The sequence below is a fragment of the Photinus pyralis genome, unplaced genomic scaffold, assembly GCF_008802855.1.
Source record: "Photinus pyralis isolate 1611_PpyrPB1 unplaced genomic scaffold, Ppyr1.3 Ppyr1.4_LG6, whole genome shotgun sequence".
Taxonomy (NCBI): domain Eukaryota; kingdom Metazoa; phylum Arthropoda; class Insecta; order Coleoptera; family Lampyridae; genus Photinus; species Photinus pyralis.
This window is the reverse complement of record NW_022170663.1, coordinates 19,092,301-19,104,466: the sequence shown is the minus strand read 5'-3', so window position 1 is coordinate 19,104,466 and position 12,166 is coordinate 19,092,301. Positions and strand designations below refer to the sequence as shown.

The 12,166-nt window shown below is 35.6% G+C and overlaps 1 protein-coding gene across 1 annotated transcript; it reads right to left on the bottom strand.

Moving 5' to 3' along the window:
- Positions 1–786: 786 nt before the first annotated feature.
- On the bottom strand, positions 787–10,791 carry LOC116173412 (ubiquitin-conjugating enzyme E2-17 kDa). Its single transcript, XM_031490871.1, has 5 exons — positions 10,446–10,791; positions 9,889–9,952; positions 9,797–9,828; positions 9,540–9,723; positions 787–1,433 (listed from the first exon to the last, which is right to left on the bottom strand). The coding sequence occupies exons 1-5, from the start codon at positions 10,467–10,469 to the stop codon at positions 1,294–1,296; spliced, it is 444 nt and encodes a 147-aa protein (XP_031346731.1). The 5' UTR covers positions 10,470–10,791; the 3' UTR covers positions 787–1,293.
- Between the last annotated feature and the right edge of the window lie 1,375 nt (positions 10,792–12,166).

Sequence of the window (12,166 nt, the reverse complement as noted above, 5' to 3'; positions counted from 1 at the left end):
ACACATTAAAAAAGTCGTTTCCATAAGCGAAGACAGTTCAATTGCTTTAACATAATTTAGTAGATTTGACCGACCACCTACGCTGTACAAAAGCATGCCAGAATAAAACTTTGAATCTTAACTATTTACAATATTCCAGCATTTTGCATTCTTAATACTCCAATTTACTTATATTTTCCTACCCTTCGACCCTAACGAAATTAGCACCAGCAGATTTGTATGAAGTAAAAGTATCCTTAAATGTGGTTTTATTAAAAAAAAAATCAAACTATATAAAACATTTTTGACAAGCCGTTTTGCTAACACTGTAGATAAATAAAGCAACAAAACATTAAATTAAATATATGAACAATGACAAAATTTATTTTGAGAAATATTTTTACGCATAGACAAAAATGTTTCTGAATGGACCATTTACAATCACAAAATTGTTCAGACTCACATCAAAATGTTTCCCAAAATAAACCTATAATACGATCTCGCAACCCCAAAAACGTTTTCCAATTATTTCCTAAGTCTTACATACTATCAACTTGAATTAAATTGAACTACTCAATGTACATTTTCAGATATTAGATTATATATTGTCCACAATTAAATTGAACTTACTACACCACCAAATTTTTAGAAATACTTACTTGCCACACTTGAAGAAAACCCCTTTTAACATAACTAGATGGTGGTCAACCAGCTGCTATTCAAACTTCCTCGCTTACGAAACTTACAAGATTCATTTGAGATCCAAAATTTCAGACATCAATATTAACAAAAAGTGTTGAAAGAGAAATATTGAAATTATTTATTAATTATATTACACCTAGCTGAACCACAAAACCTACAAATTTATCTAACAATTACAATTAGTACATGAGTGTGTCGAACACACAATGCCATTGAAAGTCCGGGACCCGCTGATGGACGGAGCAGAGAGACGCTTACACACTTAGAACAACTAGTAGATAATTAGCAAGCGACTTCTACGCTCCAAATAGTTCCGTGTCAAGTGCAAGTGGGAAAAAAAAACGAAATTCAACACTGGTCCTTACAACCACAATATATTAAATAATAGAGACGAAATCATGAAACTTCTTAATTACAATTTGATATAAATTGAACATTTAAAAAACCACCAAGCATATTGTGGTAGAAGGTGAGGAGGAAGGAAACAGTTTGAAAGTAAATATACACAGTTGGAAATAAACACTAGTGCTGCTTGGCAGCTTCCCTTCCACGTGTTGTTGAATTAAATAGTTTTCATTTCTAAGTGTGGAGTAATTGATGAGGGCCGGGTCATCACATAGCATATTTGCGGGTCCACTCACGTGCGAGCTCGTTGTACTTTTCCCGATCAGTTTTATATATCCTAGCAATTTCTGGGACAAGTGGATCATCTGGATTTGGATCACACAATAGTGAACAGATTGATAGCAGTACTGAAAAAGAAAACAAAAATAAATATTAAAATCTACAAAGCATTTTTTCTATCGGGCGATCAAAAATGAGTGACTGTCGAGTCGCCTTTGAAAGTTGAAGTTAAGTACGATTTCCCATGTAAACAAAAATTCCAAAGGTGACTCGACGGTCACTCATTTTTTATCGCAATGTACAATCAATATCCAAAGTAAACATTTGCGCTCGTATTTGACAACGCAAACGTCATCTTTTTCGAGGAATGTCACTTATAAGCCACAAAATAAAAAAAACGCTCGCTCTCCCAATTATTAACTATATCAAATATGCATTGCTCATAGCACAGCCGTCTATAATTACAAGCCGTGCTGAGAATTATGGCAACACTGCATGGTAGACCGATTTCCTAATTCAACTTGACAGATTTCAGGTGTATTTTATACGTGTTTTGGGTGTAATATTCCTATTTACCTGTTTTAAAGGTGGGTTCATAGCTCTCCGTTCTTACGTTTCCGTTTGTCCGTTAGCCAATCAGAAGACAGCAAATTTTTAAATCGTACGTCGTCCGTTTACGACGGAAAAGTTGGTTGAAGTTGAACATTTACGTTTCCGTTGTTCCGTTTTTAACAAGAGTGAGGTTAGGTTTGGTACGTTAACAGTGTTCGCCTATTCGTTCTTCACGGTAATAATCAGATAGCAATGTGCTCTTACTTTCGTACCATTTTTACATACTGAAAATCACGGAGGGTACAGTACAAAATAAAATTTAGGTTATGGTTATACGTTGCAAATGTACAATGTGGACGGATTGCTATGAACCTTAATAAAATGCATTATCCGTTTGACAGACCAACGCAACGGATGAACGGAGAGCTATGAACCCACCTTTACAGAGCGAGAATGCGACAATTTGTGTTACTCCGTATGGAATGAACAGAAATTATTATTCAGGTAAGTTGCTAAACGAAATTGGATTTGTTGTCTTAACCTCTAAAGCAGGCTACTTGTTACTGGACCCTTTACAAGCACTTGTATTTGTTCAAAGTACCTGTACAAGCTCAAATATGACCTACACACTACGTGGTACGTAAGGACGGTAAGTGTTTATCGTGAAAACATGCAATTACTTTGTATTTCAGGTATTCTAGCACGGACATGTCAAATCGATTTTCTGAAGGAACCTTTCAACTTATTCCCAAGAGTTCATGGTACGGGAATTTGAAGTCTACGGGGCTCCCCTCTTTAAAAGCTTCGTACCTAGACCCACTGGAATAGCGACGGGCTTAAAATCTGCCATTCTGAATCACACCTGGTGGTTGATAAAACCTGGCTGATGCACAGCGATTTACTATCCTTTTGCCGAAATTAAGTGCTCAAGCGTGTGCTTCACCTCCACCTCTTTCGACAGAAGTTCACCAATTTCGGAGATCTCGATGGAAAACACATTATGATGCAGTTACCAATTTACAGCGTTCCGAATTTTAAAGTCAAAAAATGTTATTATCCATTTTTGTAAATAAATAATATATATGCACAATTGTAAGCTGCCTAAGTATCTTTCTTCTACATTAAAACCGCCAAGGCGAAACACAGGAGAGAGGAAAAATGCAATTTTGCAAGAGCAACAAGACGCCATTAAAATTTACATCGGCCCACCGATTGACTTTCGAACAACGTTGCCAAACTTCTCAGCATGGCTTGTAATTATAGACGGCTGTGCTCATAGTATCCAATGACAACGAGTAAATGACACCTTTCATTTGAATGAAAGATGTAAATTTTTGGAAATATGTGAACTGCTCGATTGTAGAAAAAATCTTGTGTGTAAATCGAGCGCAAATTGATTGTCTCTTTCAATCGACAATATATCATTTTGAGCTCTTAATACACAAATAGCTATACAAAGTGCAAAAGTCACATTTTTCTTTCGTTTCATTTCTATTAGTGGAACATCACCTACATTTAAAATTTCAATTATATAACTTATTAATAGCAAATATGTACTAATTACGCATTCACAATGTTTGTCTTAGTGATGAGTTATTGACTATGGCATTCAGTGGAGAGTGTAGTTTTTATAGGCATTATCAAGCAGTCTATGCAGAATACTGACACTGTTCACATTCCATTGTATTATTTGGGGGGTGGGACACTTCCACCAAATGCTGAAATGACTTTTTAAAGAATCCTCTTAAAAATCCATTTTGAAAGGTGTATCAAACTCTTAGTAAAAAAAAATAGATCCTTTAAAGATTTCCTGGATATTCCACTGTTATTTTGCCTTATTTCCCGTCTACGAATCTAGAAAAATTTTATAAATTTCCTCAGGATTATTTTTGAAGATCTAACATTCTTGAACAACTTAAGGACTACATCTCATGCAGTTATAAAACTTAGAACGATAACAGGCACTCCCATTTCCCATGTAGTAATAGTTTAACAGTCGACGTATAGCAATTTTTTTAGTTGTCTACTGTAAGAAAGGAAATAAATAAAAATAGATGTAGTAATCTAATCTCTAATGTGAGATAAGCATAAACATGTATTCCTTTCCCAAAATCGCCCTACATTTATTCTACCATGAAAACTTCAAGCATCAGTTCCACATAAGACTACGGAATCATACAGTCATACAGGATGTTAAGAAAAACCCTGGAACTGGGGGAATATAAAGTTTTTCCTTTTTCATGACTCAGCAAGTGCAACGTTTTGATTTCATAATTTATCGTACAGGTCTGAAGTATTTCAACAGGAAAAAGAGTTTATAGGTATCTAAATTTATTTATGTGTACATATGAATATGGCTTTTATATTTGTCAGAAGCTATCTCAACCCTAACAGAGACTGCAAAAACAGTACCAATGAAAACTTTATAAGAATTTTGTCTAATAAGGTAATTTCTATAATATTCAAATCATGTAACAGAAATTTATGTCATTGTATATTTTCTTAATTATATCATTATTATCATTCCCAATCAGCCAATTCAAAAAATAAATTTTATGCACCAGTTTCCACCAAACAAATAACTAAATGCACAAAACAGAAACACAATGGAATAAGGACAAAAGCTGCTTTGGACATTCTGTAACACAATAGCATCCATCCATGAGAGCGCAATTGAATTTAATCGAGAATTGAATGTAAAAAGAAAGTACGAAATGATCGACGCACGTCATGCACTTGTTCAAATACAATGTTTACGTAAGTTATTGTTAAATAGGATTGTGTGTGTGTAAATTTCTTTATGCTTGTTGGTTTTCATTAAATTGAAGGGTGTAAAAATAAGATATGTGTAATTTCAGTCACACTTTTCATCTTCTTTGCCTTTCTGCTGGGTTGAGATAATTTAAATCGCGATTAGAATTCGTTACACAAGCGCAAAAAAATTCAATTCATTAATTAATGATTTATAGAATTACATACATATACAGGAGCGCCCATTTTTTACGCCTCACTGTGGAGATATTTGTTCATCTTGGCGAAGTCAAATGATGGTTACACAAAGGCAAAGCTGGTAGATTTAAAGCTGAATCTTCAAATTAAAATACTAATGAGCTAACTCTCAGATTTCATAAGATTTAATAATAGATAGGTACCAGTCCCTACGGACCTATGTCACATGATACGTCGACAATCAGCATTAGTCTGGCGAAATGTAGAAATGTCAAATAATATATAAAATAATCCTGGATCGATCAAGAATTAAACCCGAGCCACTCACGTGACAGCTACAATGATTAGCCAAATGACGACGACCGCTAGCATCTTAATAGATATGGATATAACAAGAGTGCCAAGTCCAATTTCCCGCATTGATGCTGAAGGTGATTACTAACTAAATTTGCTGTTTGGGTACAACTTTGTCAGTGTGTAATGTACTTTTTGTAGTCAGTGTTGAGAAAGATAATGTTTTAAGTAAATATATAAACGAGAACTTATGACCTAATCAAATTATTTTTCTGAAGTGGAAGCTGTAGAAAAAGTACAGCTGCTAAGTTTTAAAATGTGGTCAGTGCTTATTATGCAATGAATCACATATCCAGTTTGGGAAAGTACATGTAGTTTGTAAGAAGAATTTTAAATGTAACCAGTGTGCTAGCGCAAGTAAGGATAAATCAAATTGGAGACTTCCAAGGATATTAAGTGCAATCAGTGCAATTACGTGATAGTAATCGCTAATAGCACTCATTTAAAGTAAAGCACATTTTTAGTACACGAGATGTCCAAAGTTTTAATGTGGCCAGTGCTATTCTAGTTGGTAATTCTACGAGTAAAATATATGAAGAAAGAACCTTGCATTAAAAGGGCACGAGACCGAAATGGATATAAAGGAAGTTACAAGAGTGGGGGAAAACGTGTCGTCATTGATAGTGGCGTATAAAACAAAACTGATATTGTCTCTTCTGTTTTATGATAAGTCAAGTGCTATTTCCCACCATAATAGTTAAATCTTAATTCGCAATTCTAATAAAATAAAAAGATAAATGTAGAATGTCTAATAATGGCGTTTCTCCAATTTCTTAGTTCGTAATTCGTACCGTAATTCTTAGTGCGCAACCATGAAAGTTCCTAACATTCAACTTTTAAGCATTAAGAATTAACAATTGAGAAATCTGACCATGACGCATGCGCAATTGTTCGTAATATCAGCTGACCTCTCAATTCCCTCAATTTGATTGGCAGTTATTTGGTGTTAAAAATAAAGACTTAAAAAATTGTATAAATTAGTGTTGGGAAATTACTTAAGAGTTAAGGTCTATGCATAACTGATTAAAAAAACAGAATTAAGCATGAAGAAGTTGCATAAACCCGCCCTAAGGCTACGTTCACACATGGCGATAATCGCGCGATTCTCACAAGGATCTTATTTACATGAAAATGTACGAAATCCTTCAGAGACAATCGCGTGAGAATCGCACGATTATCGCCGTGTCTGAACGCAGCCTAAATGTAACATTTTGACAAAGTTGTGCTTGGAAACAAAGAACGGATGTGAATAATTTGAAACCTATACACGAGGACATAAAAGCACTTGTGGTTTCGTAGCTTGTGGTAAAAAATTGTTACCCCTTTAGTGAATACATATTTTCTTTTTATGAGCATATTTTAATGTAGGTTAAATGGGATCAAAGTTGCCCCTTTTTTGTTTCAGTTGCATTTTTGAAAAATAACAGATACCACCAAAAAAACAAAATTCAACATTTTTAATTTTTGTTAATGTCTCAGCTCAAAGATTTTTCAACAATTTCAAATGAGGCTTTTCAATCACAACAAGCGGCAACTTAGCCCTCATTTAACCTACACTGTATTTCTCACCGTTTCCACAATGGTGAGCACGAAATTTAACCACCCTGTACAGTGGAGTCTTGGGAATTCGAGTTGGATTGAGAAAAAACTAAAAACACTTGCAGCATTGAATAAAAACACTATAAGAAGCCTAACCCCGTGGAAATAAAGCGCGACAGAGTTTGAACTGAGAATATAATGGGAACACTGTCAATAGAGTCGAGAACTGAGAAGAATGAGAATTTGCTTTCCTCCTATTTACCGCAAAGAGAGTTCGGTGGTCACAACCAATGCGGGTGCAAGGGGATTTGTGAGATTTGTCGCGTTTTCTTCCATAAGCGTTAGGCTTCTTATAGTGTTTTTATTCAATGCTTGCAGTAAATAATTAATTTTTGACACTTGTTTATTTTAGAGCACTTTTGTTTTTTTTTATCACAATCTACTCTGATGTATAAACATGTAATTAATTAGTAGGTAGGTACTTTTGTGAAAAACATTGAATAACCTAAAAACTACAAGATTTAGACACAGGACGTCCCTTATCAAAATTGCGAACACAAAAGACTATCAAATAGCGAAATATAATAATGGTAGTTTCCTTTGCAAAAAAAATAGCTATGGCATTTTAAAATTCATAAAATTTTACCATTTCATTGTGAACACTTTGTATCACTAAATCTTGTAACTGTAAAAATGGGATACCCTGTACATTAAAAAATAATTTAAATCTATAGATGTGCAACCACCTATATTTGACGTTTGCACAAGAGGATTTTTACCAGGTATGAGCTAGGACTGACACAGTTGCAGGACCCTGTACAACTTATATACCCCGTAAAAAGGGACAAGGGAAACATTTTCAATCCAATGAAGAGGTCAAAAATCAGGTGCAAAAGTGACTAAGAGATCAATCCAAACAATTTTAAGCCAAGGTTAAGTTCGGGCATGGATACAGTAAAGCCCCTATAATTCGGCACCGCGCCAGTTTGGTACTTCAGCAATCCGCGGTATTTTGAGGGACGTGGTGGGGGTTTGAAGTTGAAACACGTTATTAAAACCATTAAAACAAAGAACTATGATTGCTCAATTACAGTGTGTTAGTTTCCAGTGATTAGTTTGACACTGTACTATAAAGATATTATTTCTTAGAGGTAATATGTGAATGTGTTATTTTTTATGCTAAAATACCATTTATTAGTTGTTTTGGTACAATGCAATACTTGTTTTGTGCATTTTAAGAGGTTTTATTGATGACCTCCCAGTAATCCGAAATTTTCACTAATCTGGCAGTACCCCGGTCAAATATTCAAGTATTTGTAAATGTATAGTGGGTTGGGTTGGGAGAACAACTTTGACTGAAACTCCGCCCACTTAAAAATATCATTATATTCTTGGTGCTAGTGAAACATATAGATAAAACATGCTACCATTAGATGTGTCTCAGAGCGACCCATCACTTTCCCTTCGTGAGTACCAACTTCCGAGACTACATTCTAGAGAACGGCGTATTAACTCAGCATATTAGTTCGATGTACTTGGTTTATTTACTCTGTCAAAATACACAAGCACATACAAATGACATAAGTGCTTGTGTTATGCTGCTCAACATATTGTTCTGTCGTAATACTGCTTTAGTTCTGCTGCAGTACTGCCTGATCTTGCCCAATATTTTGACCCTTACTGCCTTTGTGGACCCCCGAATGCTTTAAAATTAGTTGCATATCTACTATCATGTACCATATACTCATACTACTCCGATGTGACGTGCAAACACATGGGGCCACGTCATACAAAAATGCAGGAGAGGGTTTTGAGCGTGTACGTTTATATTGCGCTAACGTAACGTGGGAACACATTGGATGATGCAATCTGATGCAACACGCCTTATGACAGGTACAAAGAATATCATAAGTTCTAGATTTTTGCTTCAGTTGTGGGAATGCGTTTAGTGATTTTTTGAAATGAAAGAGATCTTAATAGGGCATCTGCACTCAAATTTGGTGTTGTAGACCCTACAAACCGCGAATATCAAAACAAAAAAAAGCATTAAAGCTTAAAACTCTTCGAATGTGCCCCGCTCCATATTGATAGGATACACCGAGGGATACACCCATCCTCTAGAAGAGTAAATGGATGCACACAGAATAGCCTCTTCTTCTTCCAGCATGTCAAAATGATGGAGCTCATTTATGGCTGAAGGTTCAAAGCAAAAAGTCAAGAAATGCAATGCACACTAAGTTTTTGTTTCATGTGCTGTACGTTAGGCCAATGTGCACACCGCTTCATGACTGACGTGGTCCCACTGTGTTAGACTTGACATCAGAGTAGTCTGTATTGACCTTTACTTGTTGCACACACTGTTCCTGCTTTTAATGATATTTTCAGTTTTAATGCAAGTCAGCAAAAATAAAACTACACTAACATCTTTAATTAATGTAGTTACTAATTTGGCCTGGGTACAACTTACCCACAAGATAGTGTAGTAAGTGAGGTACAATAAATAAATTGAATAATATAGTTAGTAATAAGTAACTACCTACTACAAGAATTATCAAATCTTTATGGAAATAAGATGTGCTAAAAAAACTAAATAACTAAAAAAATTATGTCAAAGTGTTAAACACAATCATCTTACCCTACCACCATAAAAATAAGATAACAATAAAGAAAAACTAAGCACTTCTTAGACGGACATAGGTCAGTAATGGCCGAGGTTATGCATTCCTTATGAAACAGAATGGTTGCACCATTTATTTTTCAAAAAAATTTCAAATGCATAACCATTCAGTCACTAGTAAATCAGAAGTAATAGTTTCATAAATGTAAAAAAAGCGACATACCTTTTGAAATAGTCAGTGCTGGTGACCACTGTGAACGTAAAATATCGAGACAAATACTACCATTACTGTTTATATTTGGATGATAAATTCTAGTAGTAAATGCCACTTTAGGTGGTTTAAACGGATAGTCTGTGGGAAAGTGAATTGTTAAAAAAAATACTCCGCCTTGGTATGGACTGTCAGGCTGAAAAACGAAAATCACATTGTAGGTAATATCGGAATATTGCAAAAAAGATTCGAAGTAAAAAATTACTTACTGGTCCCATTATTGTGGCTTGCCAATGAAATACTGCAAGAAAAATAAAAAAAAAGGTCAATTTGGTGGCGTGGATAATTAGGAATTACTTACGATCGTCTCCGACTGGTCCTGCCGAACATTGTGCTGGAGGGTCTCTGCCGAGGTCTTGTAATTCCTGAAACAGAAGTGGATGTAGTAAAAATAATATCACAATGGTAGAAACAAGCCAGCTATTAAGTGCCTAATATGGTGAGGTTAGTTAAAAATGTGATTGACCCTGGCCTTAAAAATAACACCCTACCTGAATTTTCCCGCATTTTAAGCATTAACAATCAAATGACGAATTGAATGTATCACTAATTACGCTTTTTCCGGCACTATTTCCATTATACCTAATCTTCCTACATAAAAGCAAAAATGAACAAGCTAACAGCTGTCCTAATCTACTTCTTACTAAATGCCAAAGCGATTAAATGCATGAGACGACACGTAAAACATCGCGACCCCTAATAAAAATACTAGAAAAATGGAGAAATAACCAAAATTCCGATGTTCTCACACTTCTCTGTCACAAATCATTAAGGGCGTTTAAATAAGGAGAAACGCGAATTCCGAACGAAATTTCGATTAATTTAACACCACATTTCACACTACAAGTAGCAACGTACCTTGTTAATTCTTTTTAAAGCCATTTGATGATTTATGTGTTATAGACACTGGTTTTTCACCAGACAAACGATTCTGCGAGCCAAGGACCTTTGATAGGTGATTGCAAAGATGGCCTCCTTCAAAACTTCAAACCACAACGCAAATCAAAATAAAACCAAATTAACTGTACGGAAGTGATACTTCGAGATTTTCAAAAAACGCACCGCGAACGATAAGACGCGAATGTTAAACTTCAAAAACTATCACAAGTTCAAATTGCAATTACTCATAAAACCGCTTCTACCCGAAAATTACTAGGAAAGATGACGGATCACTTCCGTGGAACGTTCTGTGAGAGAACGTTTGTAGGACTCTGTAACGTCAAATTTATCAAGTAGAACTACTCAAATATTATATTTCGCCCAGAGATGGCGATATATTTTGACGCATGTAACCATAGATATAAGGCGCTCACCAAACCACAGCCATCTATAATTACAGCCATTCTGAGAAGTTTGGCAACGTTGTTCGAAAGTCAATCGATCTCGGTGGGCCGATTAAAGTTTTAATGGCGTCTTGTTGCTCTTGAAAAATGGCATTTTTCCTCTCTCCTGTGTTTCGCCTTGGTGGTTTTAATACAGAAGAAAGATACTTAGGCAGCTTACAATTGTACATATATTTTATTTATTTACAAAAAAGATAATGGCCCATATGAATAAAAGGGAGCATATGCTAATACTTGGAAAATTCAAAGTAAATACTTGTAAGTGCTCCTTCTCCTTCACACTGGGCGATTAGCAGCGCTGCTAAGCAGCAGGACAGGCGCAGCGCAGTGCTGCTAAATAAACCAGTGTGAAGGGGCACTTACGAGTATTTACCACAGAGTTGTATATAAGTAAATAGAGAGGCAGTACATACGACCTGCGCGTGGAAAAATAACTCCAACTACAGTGGCCGACTTTTAATGGCGGAGCCGTTGGGACTCATGCGCAGTGCGTGAAAGGGAATCAGCACGATTTTTGGGTGCATTCAGTTACATAATCACAAAACAAAACAGCAATAACTTTTCAGATGCTTCAGATTCATTTGTAAATAAACAAACGCTTTGGAGCAATAATTTAAGCATGCCCATTACATTATACTCTTTACCGCCATTTCAATGTTTAGTAGGCGACGATCTGTACATAAATAAAGGATATTTTAAAATGCTCCTGGAAAAGTGCAAGAAAAGATCAAATATATGGGTGGAAGGAAAACTCTTCGCAAGCAATTGTTGAAATTGGTTTTCGATACAAGAAGTGTCGGGACAAACGTAGGTTGGTAATGGAAAGAAGTGACATTGTAGTATGGCCTCGAGTATGGCATCTCGTTATTTAAGAAGATTAAAAGAAAATGAACAACCTGAATGTGACAAGAAACCCGTTATATACTTGGACGAAACCTATATTCACCCATCGTACGGAGTGAGTGCTAACAATCAGATGAAGTATCGGAAGTTTATAATAGGGCTGGTCCATCGTAGTATAGTCGTTCATGTCGCACTCGATTATTACGATTTAAGAAGATTAAAAGAAAATGAACAACCTGAATGTGACAAGAAACCCGTTATATACTTGGACGAAACCTATATTCACCCATCGTACGGAGTGAGTAATTGCTAACAATCAGATGAAGTATCGGAAGTTTATAATAGGGCTGGTCAGAGGTACATCGTAGTATGCTGGTAGTCGTTCTGGTTTTG